Below are 26,263 nucleotides of genomic sequence, written 5' to 3'. Positions count from 1 at the left end.
AATTGCACCTTTTGAGTCATTGTTACCACAGCAGTCCTAGGTAAATATCTATTGGTTATAAGCTGGGAATACTGTCTTTTCTTTAGACACTTTTTTTTAATTTAGTAATATTTCTACACTAGGTTCTCACAAACACTACCAAGATGAAATACCTTGGTATCAAACATATCAAAACAGAATAATCATAAAATTATCTTAAAATATTAAAAACAACTTGGATATATTCATGAAATATACCATAAAATTTGAACTATATCATTTAAAACAGTATATGAGTACAAACCAGTAACTTACAGTCTAGAATCATGACAGCGAACCAATGGCACGCGTGCCGGAAGTGGCATGCAGAGCCATCTCTGCTGGCACATGAGTCATCGCCCCAGATCAGGACCACTGCACATGCGTGCGTGCTTCCTGCCAGCCGATTATCGGGTATCTGCTGTGCATGCGTGGGAGTGTAGGTCACGCAGGGGAGACATGCGCGCATGTGCAGAACCACAGGGTGCAGGGTCGCATGCGCATTGCATTATGGGTGTAGGCACACGTGCGCGCGCAAGGACAGGTGCACACTTTTGGCATGTAACAATGAAAAGGTTAGCTATCACTGGTCTAGAACAATGTCTTCTAATGTAGTATGAATGACTAAATCATATTGTACGTATGTTCCAGCATTTCCATGGATTCTAGTTGCCTTTCAATCACATTTTAATCTGATACTCTATAAAGCTACGAAATATCTTGATATAATTTATGAAGATGAGTTATTTTTTTCTCTGTCCTATTGAAATTAACATTTGTATTTATTTGTACTTGCTGTACAGTTCTTATCTTTCAAAAGACAAAGAGAGATTCATTACAGCCATTCCACCTTGGAATGTTGGAAACTATTCAGTTTTTATTATAAGATTTTAGTAGGAGGATTTAAAATAAGAACAACAACAACAACAACAACGATAATAATCATAGTGGTCTTTCAGATGTTTCTGAATTCCTCCTCCTCCTATCCTTAATCGTGGTTCATGCAGAAATTGTGAACCATAGTTCAACACCACTTGGAAGGACACAATTTTCCTGACCTAATACATTAGTTAGTAAATTTATATTTTAAGGCAGAAAACAGTTTCATCTATTATTGTTTTATGCATTGTTTATTATTTATATATTTGGGACAAGACAGGCTACAAATGTAGCTAAATGCAAAATAAAGATTGATTTCATTATATACAAAGAACAATGGCAATATCTGCTTATTAAATAGGAAAACACATTGTACCAAAAATGGAAGGGCAATATTAATTTCCAGCAATTGGAGAAGCTCTCACCTCAACGTGCCACTGTTTTCCTAGAGCATTGACCACTCGACCCTCAATAGGCCGCCGACAAGCCCCACAGATTGGAATGCCCATCTTATCATGGCATGGCAGGCAGTAGAGCTCTCCTTTCAGCTCCCTGGCATCAGCGGTCAATTCCTTCCTATACACAACATTAGTAATTAAGACTTTGGGACCAATATTTGTCACAAATAGTAATTATGTATCAGTCACTACATAATCTAAAACAGACACCTGACTTCTTGCCAAACATGAAAAGAGGACAAATTCTTAAACATAAATATACTCCTTAGGCTTCCTTTGCCTCATTATTCATTCTTACACATACTTTGGAAGAACCCTTTTTAACAGATTTTGGTTTATGACTTGTATTTTAGAAATCAGAAATAATCAGAAATACTAAGCCATTGTCCATTAAATCTCATAAATGTAAATGTTTATCTAATTAATTTTGTACTCTGGATATTTTATAAATAGCTTGGTGATTCATGTTCAGAGGAGATTCAATTCAATAATTTACTATGTAAAGAGAAATTTATAACTACTTAACATACCCACAGTGGGTGCAGCTGAAATGATCTGGATGGTAGGAGTCGTTCCTGAACATAAGAGGCTGTTCATCAATTATCAAGTGACATTTCTGGCAAATGTATTTGCCCAAGCCTTTGGCTTTCTCACGATTGTGGCAAGGCCGACAAAGATGTCTAAAGTGCAGTTGGAAAGAGAAATGTTGAGAGACATCATTGAAATAACAGTAATTTACAAACAAATTGCTTGCTAGACTTCAGAGCTTCTGAATCTTAATGAGAATATTAATTCATAAACCATGTTTACAGCTTGTGATTGCATGAATTACGTTAACACTGAACTGGGTTAAGTAGATGACAGCATTATTTTCTTCAGCAAATTGAATTTTTGTGCATTTACTTAAAAAGTCAGGAAATTTCAAACATACAAGCACACACAAATGCATTATCATTTAATTTTGCAGGTTTCCCTATATAGAACATACTCCATTTGTTCATTTATAGGGCTGAACGAACAGATAACATGAAAAGCTGCTGATTGATAGAACTGTGCAAAACTGTGCAAATACCAAGTAGAAAAGAGCCAAGCAACTCAAATTAATGCTATACAGTCTCCAAGGCTTCCTGAAAGATCTGAGCAAGGTCATTCGGCCTCTAGGTCCTTATCAATAGAAAGGAGCTAATAATAAATCTCAGTTCTACGAGGTCACTGTGGATCTTGTGTTTCTTACAAAGTTCCCAATAGAAAGACCAGTCAGCATAAGTGGAAAGGAATGTTATTAGCACACTTGGTTCACAAGTCTTCTCTGCTCTTCCTCCCCAAAGCTGAAGACACTAAGACAAGAGCTACAGTTCACAGAAAGAAAGCAGACAGCGTCCCTTTATAAATGGGAGTATGCAGCTGTGTTGCTCTCAGGATAAAGGCATCAATTTTATTCCTCTCTGTGGAATGAAGTCTAATTATACAGGGCAAGACATAGAGACCCTACTGCAAGTGTCCTCAGAAGAATGCCCTCCCATTTTACTGAATAAGGGGCCTTCAGCCCTTTCCACTGATAAACCATTAGCAGCCCAGCTCATTTGGAAGCCCGTCTACTATCCTATAGATCCTTGTCCAGTGCAAAGCAAAGGGAGGTCTTAGAATCACAAAGCCGTTACTATGGTAGCCGTCCTCCTCACTCTCATTCCCACCATTATGGAATTATCCCTTTCTGAAATGTCCTGTTGTGTCTGTAGCACTAGTTTTCCCCTCCCCTTCTGCAATACTCTCCAAGACCTCTAAGGCAGGCAGAGGACTCCAAAGGCACAGTGTAAAAGGCAGAGGTCCAAAGAGAGAGGCTTTAATGAGCAGGGAAAACACTGGAATATTCATAAATACAGTAACAATTAGCAACTCCCTCCTCCAACAGTTGAGCTGGAATTAAGAGTGTCTTTCACAACAGGCATGTTATCTCCCCTCCTCTTCTGTGAGCAAGATGATAAAGGACTATCACACCTAGCAGAACTCTATATAGTGCAGCTCCCTTTTCATTGAACTTCGTAGAGTCAACCCCTGATGGAACTTTTTACAGCTGTGTTCTTTTCCCTAAATTTGCTGGTGTTATAAAGAGCTCAAAGGTTTTCATCACAACTTGATCAGACTGCAAACAAACTGCAAGAGGTAAGAGCTCTGGTATCAGAGTAGACAACATTTATTAGCCTAGAAAATACAGCATCTCCTAACTTGTATCGGGGTTTCCAAATAAACAGTTGCTGTTATTACTGTCCAAAAAGTGCTGTCTATAATGTTAAGAACACAGTTGGGTGTTCTACTTGATATAACTAGATGTATCCATAATATGAGGAAGATTGCTGATTAAATATTACATTTATAAATGAATTACCCACTGAGTTATAACAAATTGATACAAGTTTATTATTTAATTTTTATAATACTCATAAGAGTATAACTTTGGATGAATGAAGAATGAATACTGTTGCTGTTCTAAGAAAATAGAAGTAGCTGTGATTTCTAATGTATTTTTAAGACAATTAGCTAGGATTCTCTTACTAAACTAGAGAATTGAATACAAACAAAAGACAATCTGCTGCATGCCTAGAATTTGGGAATGCTTCTTCAAGCTTCATTAAGACATAAAGTAATACTATCTTTTTGCTGTAGAAAAAATTCTTTATTTTATCTTTCTTTAAATACCTGGAACACTCTGTGGTCTAGTTGCAAAATTAACACTTGCAATTAGTACAAACTGTTTTAAGTTCCAAGTAATACTAGATCCAAACAATGCTGAATTTTCCAATTATATAATTTCTATGCTTTTCATTATGTCTAAAGACTTGAATGAGATTAACCATAGGAACAGAAGCTTTTCCAGTATTTGTATTGCTTTTATTTACAAAGATTTGTCTACAAAGGACTTTGAATCAAGCAAATGGTACATGCAATGCACATTATATACCACTTCTGTGGAACTTCAAGTGAAGGCACTTATATACGTATATGCACATATACATACATACATATATAAAAACATAACATAATATAGCATATTATGTATAGGGATAATTAAGCTTGTGACTTATGACAAGTAGGGCAATTAATTGAAATACAACTAACAAAAAATTTAAAATACAACATCCTCTCCCAGAAGTGTACCTAATTTTCATGCATAGTTTATAAAAAGAATAGCCAGGATTCATGTGCCCATATATAATGTTTTTGTTTATGCATCTAATTCTAGAAAATATCCCGATTATCTGGAGGTAGCTTTTTCAAAAGTCTGGGGAGGGGGTTATCAGACAAAACCTAATCAACATCCAATAGCAAGGGAAACTAACAGCAAGTTTTGCTAGTTCATATAATAAAAAATAAAACACAGATTTCTTGGTATTGTAATATTTTCATCCAAGTTTATTTATTTGGTATTTCAGGCTCACATTGAAGACCAATTGTGAGGAATGAACAGCCAAGCAGACTCTTCAGACCTGTTATTCAACATTTCCCTATCAAATTCAGAGCAATGTGGCAAAGAGAGTCCCATGGAAAACATCCTTTTTGCTATTTTCTATCTCCTCGATTTCATCCTAGCCTTTTTGGGCAATGTTTTGGCACTCTGGCTCTTCGTTCGGGACCAAAAATCAGATACCCCTGCCAATGTTTTCCTGATGCATCTTGCTGTAGCCGATCTGTCTTTTGTGCTCATTTTACCAACTCGGTTGGTCTACCACTTTTCAGGCAATCACTGGCCATTTGGAGAGCTCCCTTGCCGACTCACAGGATTTCTTTTCTACCTCAACATGTATGCGAGCATCTACTTCCTCATGTGCATCAGCATAGATCGCTTCTTAGCTATCGTGCATCCTGTGAAGTCCCTCAAACTCCGCAGGTCACTCTATGCTCATTTGACCTGTGCCTTCCTGTGGGTTATCGTTGCCGTGGCCATGGCACCTCTTTTGATCAGTGTGCAGACAGTTGAGATGAATAATACCACCGTCTGCCTCCAACTCTACAGAGAGAAAGCATCACGCCATGCTCTTGTATCCCTGGCTGTCGCATTCACTTTTCCATTTTTTACCACAGTAACCTGCTATTTACTGATCATACGAAGCCTGAAGAAGGGGCACCGCATTGAAAATCATTTAAAGGAAAAAGCCATCAAAATGATCATCATGGTCCTAACGATCTTCTTGGTCTGCTTTGTGCCTTATCATGTCAACCGTTACATTTATATCCTCAATTATGACGGTGTGAAGACTTCTTGTGCAATGCAGAGGATTCTGGCACTTGGCAATCGCATCACTTCATGCCTCACCAGCTTAAATGGTGCCCTAGATCCTGTCATGTATTTTTTTGTTGCTGAAAAGTTTCAAGAGGCCTTGTGTGGTTTGTTTTGCCCCAAAAGAGTTGCAAGAGTACCTTCAAGTTATGATGGGAAAACTAACGACAGCTCTTTAAGTGCTAAATCTGAACTGTAAATACCTGAAAACAAAATACTTCCTTAACAAAAGTTTGCTGTCCAGCACAATTTAATCTCTGAGAAAGCAGAACTGCTTTTCTACAAAAACACAAGGTCTAATACTTAATTGTTAAGGAAACAAAGCATATACAGCAATTCTAACTGGGAAAGGATACTGTGGTGGTAGATGATGCCATGTTGAAAGCCCTGCTTTTCTCTGTTGGCCAGGATGGATAGTATCTCCCCTTTTTTTTTTTGCCTTCTCCCTAGCATTTTTAAGGGGTTTTTTTTGGATGGGTGAGTGTGTGTGTGTGTGTGTGTGTGTGTGTGTGTAATTACAAAGATAATACTTACAAAGACTATCAGGACGCATAATTATTTTGATTTTCTGGAATACTCTTTTGAACGTTACTATCAGTGGAAATATTGCCAATAAGATTTTTCATAAGCATTCTTTGGATCTACAGATAATTTATAGGCAGCTTTACCTTATCATAACCATTTCAAGAATCAGATCAGGTTGTGTGAAATTATGAATCTTGTGATAATTTTTGCATAGCAAATAGTAGCAAATAATAATTCCATTAGGATATAGATTGGAATTTCAGTGAACAAAAGCTTGGTAAATTCTTCAAAAAATAAATATTCATAGGGAAAGAATTGACCATTTAAAGTATTCAAACAGTGAGTAGAGAAGTTTTAGTAATATTCAGCAGCTGTCCAAACCTATTTTGTACAGTATGCCATAAAACAAGGCAGGCAGGAATTCAGCCCAAAAGCTGCTCAATATTTACAACTACAATGCAAATTTTTGAGATGTTTATGAATATGGGGTTTAGTTTTAAACAAACTTTATAACTCTCCCACCATAGCTGTAGAAGAATATAAAAGCTGCTGATGCTTTTTATTACACCTCAAGATGAATAAATTACAAACATCACATTTGAACAAAGTGTTCCTTTCAATTATAGCTTTGGCTGTAGATACCATTTTCAATAGCAGTGAATACACAAACCACAATTTATTTTATATGCAGATTTTTTAATATGACTGAATATGGTTAATGAATTCTTAGAGAGCTTGCTACATATCATTAATTCACTTTAATAATGTAAGATGTAAGTCCAGCTGGGCACTTAGCCCGAATTAATGTAGACCGAGTCTATCATAGTATCTTAGAACAATGATGATCTGGAGCTGGAGCAACTGTGCTTGCCAATATAACTTTGCTGCAGTTGTATCATAACAAGTTTGTATTATCATGTTTATTATCTTTCTACATGAGCCGCGGTGGCACAGTGGTTAGAGTGCAGTACTGCAGGCTACTTCTGTTGACTGCTGGCTGCCTGCAATTTGGCAATTCAAATCTTACCAGGCTGTTGCCTCAGCCTTCCATCCTTCCGAGGTTGGTAAAATGAGGACCCCGATTGTTGGGGGCAATATGCTGACTCTGTATACCACTTAGAGAGGGCTGTAAAGTACTGTAAAAGGGTATATAAGTCTAAGTGCTATTGCTATTGCTACATTTCAGATCCTAGTCAACTTTATACTGTGCATTTCAGTGGTGGGATTCAAAATTTTTTACTACCGGTTCTGTGGGCATGGCTTGGTGGGCATGGCATGGGAAGGAGACTGTAAAATCTCCAGTCAGAGGTGGGATTTGCCGGTTCTCCGAACTACTCAAAATTTCCACTACCGGTTCTCCAGAACTGGTCAGAATCTGCTGAATACCATCTCTGGTGCATCTTATACATTTTGATGTTTTCCAGTATGTTTAGAACATATGCACATACAAACTAAATACTTAGTTGAAACAGTGTAAATTACTCTCATTTGCCTTTTAGCACTTCAATTCTGTTTTCTGAATTGAAGTATGCTGTGACCACAAATACCTAATATCTACTAAAGGAAAAGCACAAGGACTGCCTTTAATTTTTCTAAAAATTATTTTTATAATCTAAACTTTATTAGCCAATATGATAGAAGAAATAGAACACATAAAAATAGGTTCAGAGAATTCACAAACAAATAAAATGTTTAATTTCCAATAATTAGTTTCATTAAGGAAAATAATATAAATGCTAAGAATAGTCTAGAAAACTGAAAGTTGCTGCATGTATTTGAGGCTATTCTATTTTGTTTCCTTTTTCAAAATGATTTTTGCATTTATTGTTTTTTACTTTACTTTTACTTTCTTTATATTCACATTTGTACTTAAAATGTATATTTAAAAACTGTTATATTTCTTATGTAGCTGGAAATACATTCAAAAGGAGAATAAAGCAATTTTGTTTATATTGGTGCAAAATTCTGTCTATCCACCAACACTGTTGGTATCTTAATATATCTTAATATTACTGTATTTATAAAGGCGCTTAGCTACTTTCTGGCATTTTGTCTAAAAGAATTACCATTTTGAGAATGGCTGCCAATACATTCAATCTCCAGATTTTTTGGAGATATACCTTCCTTTCCATAACTTATCACTAGCTTATACAATGCATTCAACTTCACATTTAGTTTCTATGCATATATCATCAACTGCTAACATTTTAACATATAAAATGCAGAGTTCTATCTGTTCTTACCTGCCAGCATTCTTCACAAAACCCAAATCAGCAAGAACTACATCACAGAGTTCACAACGAAAACATTCAGGATGCCAATTATTGTTCATTGCTTTGATGACTCGGCCAATGATGAATTCACCTTGAAACAGAAATATCACACTTTATAACCTTAATTCATTTCAGAAGACTCCCTGGTCCTTAGAATTCCATAGTAGTAATTGGGTAGCAAATTTTTTAAAACATATTTTGTAGTCTGCTTTATTACAGTTATGAGAAACCTAAGAGTACATATAATTTGCTCAAGGTCACTGAGACAAATCCAGGTTTGTTAAGATACCGAACTAATATCTATTTTACTAAACCACAAAGATTCCCTTATAAAGTTCTGAATGTCAGGATTTTCTTTTTTGAAAAGTACAATTTCCATGTATTATTTTTGTTCTTATCTATGATCAGTGGTGTCACAAATAAATTACAATATTTTCTTTTTAATTTGCTCTCTACTGCCTCTCCTTAAGAACACCCAGTTATAGAACACCCAGGATCTCATAATCAAATGGTTTACAAACATTATTAATAAACAAAATTAGATATCAATCATTTATGTGGAAAACTTACCACATTCCCCACAGCATGGTGCAAATAGCATCTGGAAGTCATGCTCACAATATTTTCTCCCTTCAAACTGAAAGAGATATGCAGGAACACATACCTTTATAAAACATTCATCATACAAAGAACTGTAGAGTATGCAGATGCAAAGCAATAAACTTCTCTCATCAATAGCCGAGGGATCTTGCATTACTGATTCTTATTTTTGGAAAGCTTATTCCAACACATTAATTCACCTTCAAATCACAATAGTTATTATAATTGTAGTATCAATTAGATATGTTGTAATAGTACTCTTATCTCATTTTGCTAGTTACTACTCTCTCTGATTTTAAATATGCCTTTTTTACTGTCTATAAAGAGATTTGCTTTTAACACACAAGAGCTCATGATCTTCTGATGTTATTTTGCCCTGCATTTTTATTAAATCAAATCATTAACAAAAACAAAGGGAGATATAACTGGGCCTATTCTTTTAAGAAAAAGTATTCGTTTTCCGTTTCTTCTGTTTCACTATCGTGGCTCCTAATGTTAACTGACTACAGTGCAATGTTATGTTTAAAGCTGGATAAACTATGGTTACTCTTAACTATGGCTAACTGAAACATCTAGGCTTTCATGCTTGGCTTATGACATTGGTTTGCACACATCCCAGAAAAAAGTAATCATTTTTTAATGTTTGGATTGTGATCTTCAATTAATGTTCACAGAAATGAGAGCTTCTAATACCACCTTTGTGCTAGAGGATGTGAAAGGAGTACAGGGTTTCAAGCTAGTACACATAGCTCTAAACTATAATTTAGCATTATCTTACATAATGCTGACGAGAAATCTCTATTGGAGTTCTGACTCCAATTTATTTATTTATTTATTTAGCGTGTGGCATGTGTTAGCCAGGGATCTCCTAGGTGGCTGTGAAAGGAATTTTTTCAGGCGGTGTTATCTTTAACTGCAGGATGCCAGAATGCTGGTTGGCATTCAGGGGAGGCTCCTTTCTTGTCCCTATGTGGTTTATTCGCTCAAAGGAATCGAGCCACCAACCTCAGCAGAGTGCAGGCCCAGCGTCTTATCACGTGAGCCATCACAGCCCCCATATTCCAATATTTCTGCGGGATTCCAAGCTGAAGAAATCTGGTTAGCATTGTACCTGAACGGGTGACTGCTGAACTCTTCTAGCTACTTGTCTAAGAAAGTAAGACTCTGCTAAATGGATGATATTAAAAATTACATAGGGGAGAAAAGAGAAATGGATCACTGAAATTAGAACTGAGGCAATTGTATACTCCATACTCCATAGAAAATACTGTAGTTCAGTTATGCTTCTCAGTCAAGGAAGGATAAAAACTTTCCAAACTATTGAAAGTATAATAATCTCACATCATAGAAGAGGCCATCTGGAAACTGACGAAAGCACTGAGCACAGACAAAGCAGTTTTCATGATACAGTTCTCCGTTGCTGTTTACAATACGTTCAGTTGGATCAAAACGGGCTCGACAGCGTTCACATACAGCATTTGCGAGGGCATCTGACATATTACTGAGAAGCAAAAAAGAAAAATAAGAAGAAAGAAGAAAGTAAATATTTAATTATCTTATATAGAATAGAATACAATGGAATGGAATAGAACAGCTTTATTTGACCAAGTGTGATGAGACACAGAAGGAATGTGTCTCTGGTGCAGAACTGCACTAGGCTAGTGATTATATATTTCAATTAACAGTTTATCTGACTCTAAGGATGCAATCCTATGCATACTTAATGGGGATTATCATTAAACTCATAATTGGACTTTTAATAAACACATAAACTCTTGTATTATAAAGCAATCCAGCTTAGTTATATCTAAAGAACTATATATTCTATCTCTCAAATGAAAATGAGCTATTTGATTGCCTCTTATTTATTGGCATCTACAGAATATTATTTATACTAATAATAAATACATCATTATTTAAATTGTGTTTTATCAAAAAGTCACAGAAAACTACATAAAGTGGTAGTAACTATTAGGGATGCCCTTTAAACTATCTTTAAAAAGCACCATAGGTCATGGTAAAGCTTTTTCAGGCTATGTTCAGCTCCTGAAGACTTCCTGGAAACATTTGTAGAAGGTCATGAATGAAAGTGTTCTAAATGCTAATGGATTACAACAACAGAAGTTTGAATTTCCATGAGGGAAAAAAAAAAACCATGATCTGCATCTTGTCAGAGCCTTTTGTTACTTCTGACCTTACAAACACTTACAACATTTCTGGATTTTCTCATCCATCCCACATAGCCACCTACTTGCAAAGTGCTAAAAATGTCAAATTGTAAAAGACTTCTTTGATTAGAACGGCAGCAAGCTTTCATAACTTACATTAAAAGTTACGAAACTTAATATAGGAGATAAACATTTTCCAACAAAATGGATACCCACAGAACTTTATCAAAAAGTATCAAATCACACAACCCGCTGCACTCCCAAACATCAAAAACTTTGCACAAACAATAAACAGACTGCTATACCACATGGCATCACAGTAGCATACAAATCAATGAAAGCCTTCCAAAATATCTTAAGCAAACCAAAATGACCCCGTAGTTCAAGAAGAAAAAAAACAGGAGTCATCTACAACATACAATGCAAGGATAGCATGGTAGAAGACTAGCAGAGCACACCCACAAACTAGCTTTTAGAAGACATGATAATTAAATCTCCTTAATTTCACAACATGTGGACTCAATCATAATTTCAACTGGAAAACTATTAGCATCTTAGACTAAGCCAAATGCTAAAATGCTAGGGAATTCCTGGAAGTTTGGTATTCAGATAAATCAGCCATCAATAGACACAGAGAGATAAACCACATTTTCACACCTTTCAAAAGAAACAAAAATGTAAAGAACAAATAAAAAGACTATAACCCTCCAGCAGTCAATATTCATATCAGCAGAGATCGGTACCAGATAAATAATCAGGCAGAAAACAATATTCAAGTCAAAGAGAAAATTACATCCCCACCACAACTGGCAGGGCAACCTATGGGATAGAAACAGGGAGCAAATCGTACACTGATATTATCTAATTGGGTAATTAAATATCGATAAGTAAATAGCTAAGCTCGAAGAATACCAAGAGCTCTAACCCTGAGACACATATATTCTCTTCTATTGAAGTTAAAGAAAGCCATAAGCTAACTCTATAAAAATGAAAATGCCAGTTAATTAATAGGTATTCTGAGTGTTCTATTTCAAAGTATCTTGGAATATAGGTAGACACATAATAAAAATTAATTAAATATGAGCACCACAATGCCTTAGAATTGTAAATAATAGTATTTACAAATATATAAAATATTGAAATAGATTTAATGTATCTAACATTAATTACAACAAAATGAGCATTTTTAAAATTTATCAATTGGAAAAAAAAATATAAAAATTCATTCTTCATAGATACATTAAGGTCCCAGTAATTTGATTCTACTTGCAGCTTTTGTAGCAACTGTAGAGGCTGTCCAATTTCTACTCTTTGACTTTAAAAAACAAACCTGTTGTACAAACTTGACTCGCTAATAATATATTCCAGGCTACAAGTAACATATGGCAGAAAGTAATTTTTTCCAGCCAGCTTGATCTGCAACCTTTAGTATACAGACAAGTTCAAACCCAGAAAATGGAGAGCTCTGAAAATTGCAATATAGGCTGTTTCATATCATTTCACAGAACATCAGCCCTATTAGTGTTTCCCAGCCAAAGCACTATATAAAACCTGTTCATCGATATCCATACCAGTAGCAGATATATGAAAAGTGACCAGGCCAACTGTTTAGAGGGATGATGTGGAGACACTCTGTATGGGTGAAATTGGGTTCTAGAGAGATTCCCACAACAGGGAAGATTGCTTTCTTCAAGCTCGAGGAAGTACTGATTGGCTCAGATTTTCAGCAGCTGTAGCAAGGACAATCACAGACCACCTCAAAGCTGATTCTAGAGCAGGGGTGTCCAACCTTGGCAACTTTAAGACTTGTGGACTTCAACTCCCAGAATTCCTCAGCCAGCAAAGCTGGCTGAGGAATTCTGGGAGTTGAAGTGCACAAGTCTTAAAGTTGCCAAGGTTGGACACCCCTGTTCTAGAGCCTGGGTAATATTTGAGAGAATGAAAATCACTATATATAAGTACTCTAACTTACATTGAATGTAACTAGATAAGGAGAACCTAGTTGTGACCCTTTGAGAATTGGGATAATCTCACAATAGTGACTTAGCACATACACCTTAACTTGCGCTTTCCTTGAAGCTGCCTTGAAGAAGTTTCACAGGTTGCAGCTGGTTCAGAATTCTGCAAGCTGATCTTTGATGGGAGGAAGTTGGTTTGTTTATGCTATATACATGACAGGGTTACCATGCCAAGAGATCAATGACCAGAATCCAAGATAGGGAAAGCTCCTCTACAGTTTAAGTAGAAGACAGATACATAGTAAGCATAGTTTTTTTGATCCTTGTATAATGAGATCAGCCAACAATTTATTTCCATAAAGTTATACTGACAGAAAATTTTGTTATATGAAGTCCTTTGAAGGATATTCTAGTGTAACGCATATTAGACTACAGTTCCAATCCATCAAATCCCTCTGGACCAAAGTTACATCAAAATTTAAACAAAACCAAATTTAAAGAAAAATACTGTAAACAGATAAAAATAATAAAAAATAAAAGTCAAATAAAAATGTAAAACTATTAAGTATCATTAAAAGAGATCGAAAGCAGGGATTTATAGTTTCCTTGAACTCCTCTTAAGGGAATAGACACCTACATGGGTTGCTTTCTATAATTCAGGAGCAATGATAGAAAAAGCTTATTCCTAAACCATCACTGGGTAAGCTGATAATCAGGTATCTCTGATTATCTTAATTTTGGGAATCATATAGAGAAAGGAATTGTTCCAAACAACTCAAATTTAAAGTATTTGGGATTTTAAACTGATAACTATACTTTGTCTGGAAGACAACCCCATTTTCCCTAAAAAATTGTAAGAATAAATATAGGTATCATTAACATTTTGATAACCATCACCCTCATTTAATGGTTTCACATGTGTTAAAAAAAACCATTAAAATATTCATTGTAAATGCTTCATTAGGCATCAAACTCTCCGTTAAGAAGAAATGAAAAATGTTTGTCAACTATGCATAAAGAATATATATTTTAAAAACTGAACAATGTTTAAAGGTCACCAATTTTTTATAAGAGAGATTTTCATATATTTTAAAGACAGAAAATATGGACATTTTGCCTGGTTTAAAGGATTAAAATTCCTGTTTCTTTTGCAGTATGATCATGCATGCTGAATACAAAAATTCAACAAAGTATTAATATTGTAAACTTATTTCAGATGGAAAAAAATATAAATTGATTCTTGTTGCCAAGTAAGGTAAGAGGTATCTTTTAAGTCGATTCATGCAGTGCTAGTTACACTAACCCTATTTTAACTTCAAGTTATGAAGGTTTCCATAGCAGGTTTCCTGTTTTTATACAAAACTGATGTTATCAGAGTCAAAGCAGCACTTCCTTCAAGCAAAGGGAGCAATCCCAACCTGGTTTTCCTTACTTTCCACTTCAAAGTAAGTCAGAGCAAACATTCTAAATATATCAGCAACTGTTAATCTGAGGAGGTATCCAAATAACCTACCCCAATATCCCAGTTGCCCTTTCTTTCTCATCACTCAATAGTGACACTATGCCACTCAGGCGCTCTTGTCGGCGTTGATAGAGTTTGGAAGATGTTAGTCCCCGAAGTCTCACACCAGCCATGGTTCTTACCGCTGGGAAGAAAACTGCATGAGGATAACCGAATAGCAACTCTGAAGTAGAAACCCACAAGGTTCAGGAAATGGTTTTTTTCCAGAAAAATTGTATTCTTGTATTTGCTAATTAAAAGAAGTGACGCCCATTCTTCTCATACAGATTCCTTGCCTGCTTTCCTTCTTTCTTCAATCCATCCCATTAATAATGCTATGGATTCGTAATTATTATATTTGTTTAGAGAATTTAAAATACAGTATTTCAAAATCTCCTCAATTCCCTCATCAAAAATCACAGAATGTAATAATAAATTATAAACAATACAATTGGGTAGCCATCTCAGAAAAGATAGCTATGAGATTTTTAGTAGTAGATATTTCATCAGTAAATAACAATGATAATAATTATAATATATCTTTAATTTCAGCACTCCTTAACTAGTTTTGCATTTTTATGCCCTATCTAAAAAAAATTATATCACTGGAACAAAAAATGCTAGAACGGAGCAGAGTGGCTTTGAAACTCACTCCAAAAATCACATTCCAGTAAAATATCAAGAAGCACAGTAAAGAAACATATTTTACATTCCTAAACCCTCCCTGCCCCCAGTCCATAATTCTCGACTCAGAAGGTCACTGACTCAAGTTGTTGCTTTCTTTACACCCACTTTGGAAAAAGTATCATGTTACACAAATTGAAGTCATAACTCTGAAGCTTAAATTGTTTTGGTGATCCAGTCCTCCTTGTCCTTCTCTCTTTTATCGATTGTTCTGTTAACTTGTGTTATCATATTTTAATTATTTTTCCTTATTCTGTATATATAAAAATTATAACAGAAACAAATTGGAGTAAGGTAAGATATCTAACTGTAATATGCAAGCACACAAAAAGTTATTTTAACAACCTCCCAAAATATAATTATTGATTTTATTAAGATTGTTGGTAGCAGTATTACTAATAACCTTAGCAGTATTACTAATAACTTAGCAATTGTTGCCAAAGATTCAGCCTTATAAATTCTCCAGTTTCTGGACTAATTATTTTCACAGACATTTCTTTCATAGAAATGAAAGATCTTGGGTAAGCTATGAGTATTTATTATCTAATTTGCTATTATCATACATGATAACATGTCTTAAGTCAGGTCTTTATCTCTTAAATCTCATCAGTCATCTATTAAATGATTAAGATTCATCCAAGTAGGGAAAATGTCAAGTTTCCCCCAGTAAGAACAATTTGATTTGCAAGATTCTATTATTTTTATGGGCTTGTAATGACTCATCTATGCTACTTCTCTGCTAGTTTCCCCTACTGTCGTAATACATTAATTGTGGGTTCATAATTGTTTTGGCAGCAATAGTTTCAAAAGATGTGATAATTTATATCGGAATAGATGTAGAAATACTAAATCAGTAACAATGAAAATTTTATAATAATAGGCGTTTATTTATTTGCTTGTAGGGACATGATAGCTCAGCAGTTAAAGACACTGAGCTTGTCAGCTGCAAAGCTGAAAGCCCAGATTCCAGACCCAATGGGATGAACTCCCATTACTTGTCCCAGCTCCTGCCACCTAGCAGTTTGAAAGCATGCAAATGTGAGTAGATAAATAGGCTAAGAGTCCACCATTGGCTTAATATAGTCTTTTCAGACTCTTGTGATTTATTCTTGCTATTTCCTCATTGTTTATATCTTTTGATAGGATTGATGTATTTATGCAAAACAAAACAAAAATGCAGAATTCTTATTTTTCCAATAACAATAATAAATAACAGAATAGTAAGCAAATAATATAACAGTAAGAGCAAATATAATTGCCTTCATGAAACTCCAAATTTCAGGTGCATGTCACACAAACAGCAGATTTCCTCAGGATGCATGTCTTTATCTCAAACAAAAGAAAGGAAACTATCTTAGCACAGCACAAGAGATCCTTCCAGCTGCCACCTTGAAAAGTGAAAGGGTTTAGCCTTCAACATTTGCAAGAGAAACAAGGTATTGGAGAAGGAATTAGAAACAGTGCTGCGGACCATTTGATAAAAAGGAAATGATCTATAAATGTTTGGGGGGGAAAATCCATGAAAGAAGTAAGGGGAGTTTGACTCGTGATTTATTATGGGGACTTCAAGAGCATCCCATTTCAAGGAATAGTAATAATGTTAGCTAGAAATATTGTATAACCTATTTTTATTTAACCTGTATGCATGTTCTTAGTAACTGCTCTCCCAATTATGTATTTTTATGCAACTTGGAACCTCTTTACAGCAGTTGCTCCAAATAAAGGCAGACTAAAAAATCAGTCCGAAATCTGACCAGAATCTTATAATGTCCTTTACATGTTTTTTTCTTAGAAAATCTATTTGAACAATTCTGTATTTTACTGGTTTTTCCATTAAATGCTTTGCTCTTTCTAATATATACTTGCACAGCATTCATTCTACCCGATTGTATTTTGTTTGAAATTATTTTATAGATAGTAAATTAGCACAAATATGCAATAACATACAATCAATTCAATATCTGGTGAAAAACATCTATAATTTTAAAGGTCCAGAGAGCCAAATAATAAAGTGTAAGATTTAAACAGGTCTCTGAAGAGTCAAACAACAGGATAAAAACTTTCACCTTCCCTATAGCCTGTTTGCTATACAATTATATAATAGTTTATTAGCTAAAAGAAATGCATAAATATTGTTTAAGAGAAAACCAATACCAAGCAGCAAGTGTATTTTACATTCCACTTGCTTAAATACAGGGAATACAGCAGCAATGAATTGCCTTTTTTCAGCAATTTTTTTTAATTCTGGGATTGAAAAACTGGATTTCCCTATGATCTCCCATCTAAGTACATATCAGGATTGATACCCGCTTTCCTTTTTGCCAACAGCCAAAGTCAGGAGCTGCCATCTACTGTTGACAACAAGCATTTGGTTTTCAATATCTGCAAGGCCTCTTAAAGCAAAAAATAAATGATCGTATCACATATAAGAGAAATGAGAAATGTTTCAGCCAGAAGAGGGAAACTTCATCTTCCTAGTAAATATGTGGTAGTACAAAGGTTAACGGGCAAAGAAGCTTGCTCTCCAGCTAGCAGTCATGTTTCACAAACACCCCCCACCCCGAAAGGTCGCGATTGCCAAACCAGACAATTCCTTTCTAAATCCCACGAAGGGGGAGTCCTGCCAGCTAATGAGTCACCCGGGACAGCGGTCACGGTCCCGTGAAAGAAGGAGCCGAAGCTGTTTCGGCGTTTAGTCATCACCCGTCCAGGCAAGTTCCAGGCGACTGCGGTGGACTTCGCTGTGTTTCTCCTCTTACCTGCCCGTCATGGCGGCTGTGGGTCCAAAGCGCTCTTGGCCAGCGAGCTTCGGTGCAGGGGTCGCGGGGAGAGAGACGGGCAGCGCGCTAGAGCACCCCGCTCCCGACTGTAGCAGCCCCGCAGCCCGACTGCTCTTGTCCTCCGCCCGGTGCTGGCTGCCGTGGCGGGCCGCCCCTCTAGGTCAGGACAGGCGGCCTGATCTTCCTCCCGCCCCTCGGCCAGGCACATATTTTTCCTAGAAAGGGAATGAAATAATAAATAATGAAATAGCGAGGGCGGCGGTCTTCTGCAGTGGGACTTCATAGTGCCGGGCGGTGGAAAGCAAACCGCAGCTACAATAGGTTATGGCTTGCTTGCTCTTACTCCGGAGATACTTTAAAAAGCTTGTAGGATTTAAAACCAGGGTGCGCCTCATTCTGTGCCTATAGGAATATTCTTTTTTTTTTTTTTTTTGTAAATTTTATTTGAGTTTTCACAAAAAGAAAAGAAATACAATTAAAACATCTTTTTTGAAAGCAGCATAATCCCGGGTTACATTTCTTCGTACAGATGCAAATTCAGGTTCATGCTCATTTTTATATTCTATTCCATATCTTATTACTATTTTACATTTTCTACTTGGCTTCTCCCCTCTTTTAATTTCTTCAATTTTATTTTATTTCATCTCAATTCAAATCATTATATTTATATTTTTTGTCTGTCCTGTTTCAATTGTCTATTATCTTTTCTCATTAAACAAAATTTCTCCTGTAGTTACTGATTGGAGTATGACGCCTTTATATCTTTCCCCTAAAGTTATAACACTCAATATAATACATAGCTTCCATTCGGATTCTGCTTGGTACATTCTTAAACTACACACAGTATTCTTGAACAAAAAAGAAAGAAAAAATTATAAATGTATATAATTAAAACAACATTCCATTCCAATTCAATTCTATCATTAATATTAATATTCATTAAAGTCTTAACATTTTTCATGTTACTTTTCAATTAGATATCATACTTCTATGGGAACAATTATAAACCTTCCAGTCAATTTCCCCCCCTTCACTTATATTTTATAAAACATTGACTAATTAAAATGTTCCCATTCCTTCCTAATTCAATTTTCTCATTTATTTTATTTCATTTACTTTATTCACAAACATTTCACTAAATTACACTAACCATTCTATCCCTCATTCTCATCATATGTTGTTTCCAATTTTCTAAAGTTATTTCTATTACAAATATAACAACACAATCTCATGTACCTTTACAGAATCCCCCTTTCAATTAGATTTTCACCCATTATCTCTAAATAGGTCCTGTTTCTTTATATCTTGCTCCGGACCTTTGTAACTTCTTTTCCTTTCCTTCTTCCCTCTCTTCTTCTCTCTCCCCTTTTTACCCCTTTGTCTCTCTACCTCTATTTCTCTCTTCTGTATTCCCCTTTTCTGTTGCTTTCCAGTATTATACTTATTTTTCGAATTATTTTTCTTTTCTTTGGTTGTTTTTTTAAGTCTTAAATTCTCCATCCTCTTCCCCCCCCCTTTCCTTTTTCTTCCCCACATAGAGTTACTTGTTCGTTAAAGATGGCTTCTTCTTTGTCCCAGTCTTCTTGTTTTGCAGTCTTTTCTTGTTGTTTCTCATAGTTCCAAATCTCCATTTCTAAGAATTGAAAAACGAAGCCAAAAGAACCCTTCCCTTCTTGTGCTTCTTCTTTGTACTTTTTAAGTTCCATTTTCAATTCATCCAAAAGTGATGCCAGTGTAGAAATTTTTAAACAACCACCCGATTGATTGTAGTCATTCAAATATAATAACCAAAAATCCAAAAGTCACCAAGTAATCCAAATACACACAAGCTGTTTCTTTTTGCTCTTTCTTTTTTTTCCCACTTTCTCTTCCTGGGGTTACTATTTAGTTGCAAAGTTTCAGTTAAAATGTATCTTTTAGAAGTCTTATTGATATTTTACTTTAGATTCTTTTAAAGTCCAGGCAGTTTCCTCCCTCTCCCAGATCCTGCCCTTATTCTTTTTCTCTCCCTTCCTGCTTATAGAAGAAAGCGTTTTTAATGTCCAGAAATCTTTATTGTCCCTTTGGCATTTAGTTATATTTTCAGCTTAATTGCCTATTAATGCCAAAGCGGATTTTTCCAATTTCTTATTCTTAATTGTCAATATAAGGGAGGAGAGAGAAGAAGAAAAAATTTAAGCTTTCCCTTTTCACTTTCTTTCGCTGTTTCCGACTCTTCTTTGGGAGCGATGTTATTTCTTGTAAAATTTAAATTCCAGGGTACCTTAGTTGTTGCTTTTTCAACTTAGCCCGGTCAGCCAAAACTTTCATTTCTTATCTTCCTCCTGCACGTTCTTTTCCGGTTTAGTTCTTCTTTGAGGTGGCCATTTCTGACCCCCGCTCCTACCGCCTTCAGGAAAGGGAGTAATGGCCAGCTGAGGAGGAGAGATGTGGCTCCCCTCGACCCTGCTGCCGGTCTCCCCCCTCTTCACCACCTCTACGGGGTGGCTTAGCCCCGAAACCAGCCGGCTCGGGGCGCTCCAGCGGCGAGCCCAGGCAGAAACCGCGCACGATCACGGATTCCTGTCTATCGCCGAAGCCCTTCAAACCGGAAGTCCACTTTTTAGGAATATTCTTAATATCCCACTACAAATTTGTAAAGCTGCCCATCTCAAAAAATGTGACTTTGGGCAAGTACAGGTAGTCCTCGAGTTACAACAGTTTGTTTAGTAACTGTTTAAAGTTACAATGGCACTGAAAAAAGTGACTTATGACCATTTTTCACACTTACGACCGTAGCAGTATCCCCATGGTTACATGATCAAAATTCAGATGCTTGGCAGCTGACTCATATTTGCAGTGCCCTGGGGTCACACGACCTCTTTTTGCGACCTTTTGACAAAGTCAATGGTGAAGCCAGATTCAGTTAACAATTGTGCGACTAACTCAACAACTGCAATAATTCACTTAACTGTGGCAAGAAAAGTTGTAAAACGGGGGAAAACTCACTTAACAAATGTCTTACTTGGCAACATAAATTTTGGGCTATTGTGGTTGTAAGTCGAGGACTACCTATACAACAATAGAGCTATTATGCTTTTAGTTTAGTGGTTCTCACTTTAGTTCATTATGTCCCAACAGCACTATTACAGAATACATTTATTACATTTGTTTGCAAGGTCACTTAGGCAGTGGCTCATGCGATTTACAACATTAAAAGCAATAAAACCATAAAAATATACATCTATAAGCCCAATAAAAATACATGTTACAACTAAAAGGTGGGGAGATAGGGCACAGAATGTACAGGGGAGGGGGGAGGGAAATCTGCTATTGGCCCATCAACCATCTTCAGTGATACTCCCTCAATAGGGTCGATCTTGATCATATCAAGATAAAACAAAGAAAATGATTTATACATGCATTCTATTTTGTCAGAATATGACAAAAAAATTAAGAAGATAAAGTTAGTGCAATAATATTGTTCACAACACTCATTAATGTATTAAGTATTAATACAATTATGAAATTTAAACCACAAAAATAATTTTCATTACCAGTAAAGCTGTAACGAATGTATCTCCAGCACATAGGATTGAGGGATCCTACAAATTTTGATCTCTTTTTCAGGGATGAGCTTGGGGAATTTGAAAACATGAGGTAGAACATTGTCAAGAGCCTGGACCTAAGAGTACATTGCCAAGAGTACATGGCTTGGTATATCTATCATCAATATATTATGAAGCTAGATATCTGGAACTGGAGTATGTTGTAAATGAGCCTGGGGTGGACCAAAGCAGTGCAGGTGTGTTTATTGCTGCACTTACAATATCTAAGTCACTGCAATAATAACCTTATTCCACTGGATTTTGCTTTCTGAACACTTTTGGGCATGTCTTATAGATTTCTGTCTGCTAATCATGAAAATAACCTGTAATTTAACCTATCTCATACCGTTTATATATATATTTTTAAAAAAAGGCAATGTAGACCCTTCAGTACTTGTTGGCTATTCTGCATACATGAAACATTCAGTACACCAAGTACAACTGGAATATTGAGAACTCAAAAATATTCCAGTTGTACTTGTTGTGCTGAATGTTTCAAGCTTTGCTGCTTGAAATACAGCTCAGATATATCAAGCACTGTTGTTACTTATGCATATGGGACAGTCATGGAAGAGAATTACATTACATTAAAAAGAAATGACTATTCTCAAAGAATTTGTTTTCAGCACAGAAAAATTTGGTACATGCACCACTTGTTGACCCCCAAAAATATTTTTGTGTTTGTTTCACATACCTTATATAAAACTCTGAAAATTTTTGTGAAAATGATGAACAAGATAAAGGTTTTCTTTATTTGGGACAGATTTTTCAAGAATAACTGATGCCAAGATTAAGGAAAGCATTTTTGTTGGTCCACAGATCAGATACGCCATCAATGACAAGTGGTTCAAAGATTTGTTAGTGAATCCAGAGAAAATCACCTGGAAAAAGGATTCAAGGATATTGAGAATTTTTTTTGACAACTACAGAGCACCAAACTAGATCCAGCTGGTTGACAAACTTAAGATATACAAGACCATGAAGTGCAATTTCAGTGGAAATTTGTTTTTTGCATTCACTTGGACTTCTTTCCCAAAAATGTAGGTGCAATCAGCAGCAAACATGGTGAAAGGTTTTGGGATAATGCTTTAAGTTACAGGTGGAAGATCTGCTTAATTGCTAATAGTTTATTTTGAATGTTGATGCACCAGAGAAAGTATAGTCACCACAAATGTACTAATAATGGGTAATGATCACCAATTTTTGTCTCTTTGATTACAGATTATATGCCAACAAGTCATTTTCAATTCCTAGTGACCACACAGATTTTTTTCCCCATGACCGTTTGTCTCTAACTTGATCTTTCGGGTCTTTTTGTCCTCTTACTTAGAAATTAAGTATTGATCAAAATGAAAATAAAGAACTCCTACTCTAGGGCCATAATGTTGACATCCTCAACAAGGAGCACAACAGTTTCTGAGCATTATCACTGCTACAGTTCCAAGTTCTGTCCTTTCGCTAACAATTGCCAACCGATAGTGGAATCGCGTCTTTGCCCGTGACTGTAGGACCGCCCCCGTATCTCCTGCCTTTTGCGAATGCGCAGTTAATACCTTTGAAGCCGAAAGGGTGAGACGAAGTTGCCCGTCCAAAGGGCGTCCAGAAAATGTTCTCGTTCAGGCGAGGTGGGAGAGTCGCGAGGCCCGGGCTACCTGCGTAAGCTCCTCCTCCGCCCATCTTTTGTATTGCACGCACGCACGCACGCAGTTGCCTGAATGAGGATCACGTGTTTGAAGTTGGTGCCTGTTTTTTTTTTTTTTTTTTTTAAAAGAGACCAAACCAAGGCGGTCGACCGTCTGCTTAGCGGTGCCGCTTTGTTAAGGCGGCTGCGTCCCACCGGTACAGAAGCACCGGGCCGAGAGACTCCTCGCCAAAATGGCAGACCTGAACCGGCAACTGCAAGAATATTTAGCTCAGTCCAAGGGCGGCGGCTCGACGGTTTTGTCAGTTCCTCAGACCCCTCCTCAGGACGAGGCAGAAGAAACCGACTCGGGCTTGGGCGTCTGGCTGCGGCGCATGAACCCTTTCCCTGCGACAGAAACGTGGTCGGGGGCGGCCGAGCCGGAGCCGGATCCGTGGCTACCGACAGGGATGTCCCGTTGGCAGAGACTAGTGGGAAGTGCCCTGTGTCTTCTGCTGGCTGCTCTCTGTTTCGGCCTCGCCGCGCTTTATGGCTCGCTCCTGCTGCTTCGGAAGTTCGCGCTGCTCTGGTCCTTGGGCTCGGCCTTTGCGTTGGGAGCCGCTGGTTTCTTGCGGGGCCCGAGTCGTTTCCTGGGCGATCCTGACCGGCGCGGCCTGGCTCTCCTGTATTTGGCCTCCGTGGGCGGAACTCTGTACGCTGCTCTCGGGCTCCGAAGTACGCTGCTCACGGTACTGGCTGCTGTAGTTCAGCTGGGAGCCGGAGGCGCCTACTTGTTTTCCTCGTTGCCTGGCGGTTCTGCCGGGTTGCGCTATGTCGGCAGCTTCCTGGGTAGCTTCGTGCGACGAAGTGTTTCTAAAGCTCTTCCAGTGTGAGTTAATCTGCCGTCTGCAGTCCAGCTCCCGGGCTTGGGAAGACTGTTCCTTGAGGAGGCAACCGGGGCCACTTTTCAAAGTAATGCGCAGAGCAGGATATGCAGCCTGAATCCCATCACTCCTTGAACAGAAAGTTTCTTCTGCGACTACTTGGTGAATTCCAGGAGACAAAAGACCGGGAGATAATGCAGTTCCCTCACTGTGGCTGTTTGCTTGCTGAGAAGTATTAAAGTAGTAAAACAAAAGATGTGACTTAAAACTGAATTACCTACGTTGGCAGGTAGAAGGAGCCAAAGGTTTTGTAGTCTGTGTGTTCCTCCTACCATTGCACAAACTACCCCATTAACCATTTTTAAAATGTACAGCCTCATGATTTCTCTCACTCTTGGGCTATAAGAGAGGCAGCTGAACATTTCCTTTACCTATTCGTTATTGAAGTGTTTTCCTTCTTCTGACACAATTTTGGGGTGGGTGTGATTAGGATGCTGTCAATAATTTAATTGATGGCGTTATTGGACTGGGATTTGTCCAGCTGCTCTTAGCCTTTGAACTGCTGTGCAACTTCTCCACTCCAGTCAGTGGTACTGCCTTATTGGCCATTTTGTCCTGAACTGCAGAACAGACCTGGGTTAGATGAGGTTAGGCATATTGTTCGTTAAAGATGTGCTCCTTTAGAATATTATCTGTATGGTGAAATTAGCATGTAAAGCCATACGCATGAACATATTTTCTGTACATGTTCTGGAATCCTATTTCTCAAGAGTTTTTGCCTTGTTGATCATTCCCACTTCCTTTATTCTATACTCCTTTTGTGCATTCCAACAATGGAATGGTAAATATATTTCTGAAGAGCCAGTTTGAAGGGAAAAAACCCCACTAGTGTCAACTGTCTCTTGCTGTCTCTCATTTTACGTTGCTGTGTTTCTTGTTTCTCTCACATAGTTCTTCCCTCTTTACATCTTTCAAGAGTTCTAGACTGATGGTCAGAGGTGAGCTGATGGACTAGTTAGAAGTACAAATCATCTTGGTCCCTGTGAACTTGAAAGATCACCAAACCTTTGCTCCAGGTTCCCAATTTGTCGGCATGATGGGAAAGGGTTGCCCAGTTAAACAGGAGAGCGTTCCCACTGAGCAGCCAGTGCAACATCAGCAGGAAAAGGCTGCGCTGTACAAGACTTCATTCTATTGCTTTCCAACCAGCCCCTCTTACGATTCAACTGGGTCTGGATCTGGCTATCTGAAATATTTGCCCAATATAAATTAGGGCAAGTGATTGTTTTTTCCTGACGGAAGTGAATACTCACTTAGCAGGAGAAATGGACTGAGAGGAATCTACAAATTATTTTACTTCAATTGTCCTGTATTAAAAGTGTAAGAACAACCCAGTTTGCTTTGTTACTACGTCTACAAACTACATAAATTCAGGGTTGGTGTCACAATTTTGCAGTGCAAATGTATATTTTATTTTTCTTAAAATTGTAGTCTGCAAAGCATACCTCTTACATGTTGTTCTCTGAAGTCAAAAGCATTAAATCTAGGGAAGTAGGCTTAAAATTTAACTTAAATGCTTAATAAACTAGCACATTCTAGAAAATAATTTCTAATTAAATACAGGTAGTCCTTGACTTACAAGTTCATTTAGTCTCTTGCTGTCACAAGGTACAATGGCACTGAAATAATGGCACATTTTACATTTACAACAGCAAACCGATAGGTCAGCAGCTGAGTTGTGGCATATAAAATTTCCCATTATTGAAAATGCAAGTGATATACAAAGTTTTTTAGAAATTGTTTTTTCAGTCATAGTCTCTCACAGATCTGCTACAATTTCAAATGGAACCTTAAAAGTTCTGTGGAACTTCTATTCCCTGGTATAATGTGACATATGAGGAAAAATGTTATTTTAAAAACTTAATAGAATGTCTAAAATGTGGTATGTTTTATGTTAAAATCAAAGGACATGGAAGTATATTGTGCCAAATGTACCAATCTAGTAGCTATTTTTTTTTCATTACCGTGTTTCTCATATAATAAGCACGGGT

The 26,263-nt window shown here is 36.9% G+C and overlaps 3 protein-coding genes across 4 annotated transcripts in view; 2 read left to right on the top strand and 1 right to left on the bottom strand.

Moving 5' to 3' along the window:
• Window positions 1–23,395, bottom strand: part of LIMS2 (LIM zinc finger domain containing 2) — a 28,951-nt gene extending 5,556 nt beyond the window's left edge. The window contains exons 1-7 of one of the 2 annotated variants that reach the window (XM_087964800.1): window positions 23,261–23,395; window positions 18,100–18,335; window positions 10,371–10,530; window positions 9,000–9,066; window positions 8,400–8,520; window positions 1,886–2,035; window positions 1,323–1,473 (exon numbers count right to left, since the gene is read on the bottom strand). In XM_087964800.1, the coding sequence (XP_087820926.1) occupies window positions 1,323–1,473; window positions 1,886–2,035; window positions 8,400–8,520; window positions 9,000–9,066; window positions 10,371–10,530; window positions 18,100–18,110 (660 nt within the window). In that variant the 5' untranslated portion in view covers window positions 18,111–18,335; window positions 23,261–23,395. Of the gene's footprint in view, window positions 1–1,322; window positions 1,474–1,885; window positions 2,036–8,399; window positions 8,521–8,999; window positions 9,067–10,370; window positions 10,531–14,668; window positions 14,818–18,099; window positions 18,336–23,260 lie in introns of those variants that run through there. The other variant, XM_087964801.1, reaches the window with a different exon arrangement.
• On the top strand, window positions 3,010–8,335 carry GPR17 (G protein-coupled receptor 17). The gene is made up of 2 exons (XM_087964803.1): window positions 3,010–3,518; window positions 4,787–8,335. The coding sequence occupies exon 2, from the start codon at window positions 4,814–4,816 to the stop codon at window positions 5,828–5,830; it is 1,017 nt and encodes a 338-aa protein (XP_087820929.1). The 5' UTR covers window positions 3,010–3,518; window positions 4,787–4,813; the 3' UTR covers window positions 5,831–8,335.
• A 187-nt stretch (window positions 23,396–23,582) lies between the features above and the next one.
• On the top strand, window positions 23,583–25,602 carry SFT2D3 (SFT2 domain containing 3). The gene has a single exon (XM_026682913.2). The coding sequence runs from the start codon at window positions 23,583–23,585 to the stop codon at window positions 24,219–24,221; it is 639 nt and encodes a 212-aa protein (XP_026538698.1). The 3' UTR covers window positions 24,222–25,602.
• The last annotated feature ends 661 nt before the right edge of the window (window positions 25,603–26,263 follow it).

Source organism: Notechis scutatus, chromosome 4 (assembly GCF_049901735.1).
Source record: "Notechis scutatus isolate UNSWTSFEM ecotype Mainland chromosome 4, rNotScu1.2, whole genome shotgun sequence".
NCBI lineage: Eukaryota > Metazoa > Chordata > Lepidosauria > Squamata > Elapidae > Notechis > Notechis scutatus.
This window is presented reverse-complemented; position numbering and strand designations above follow the sequence as displayed.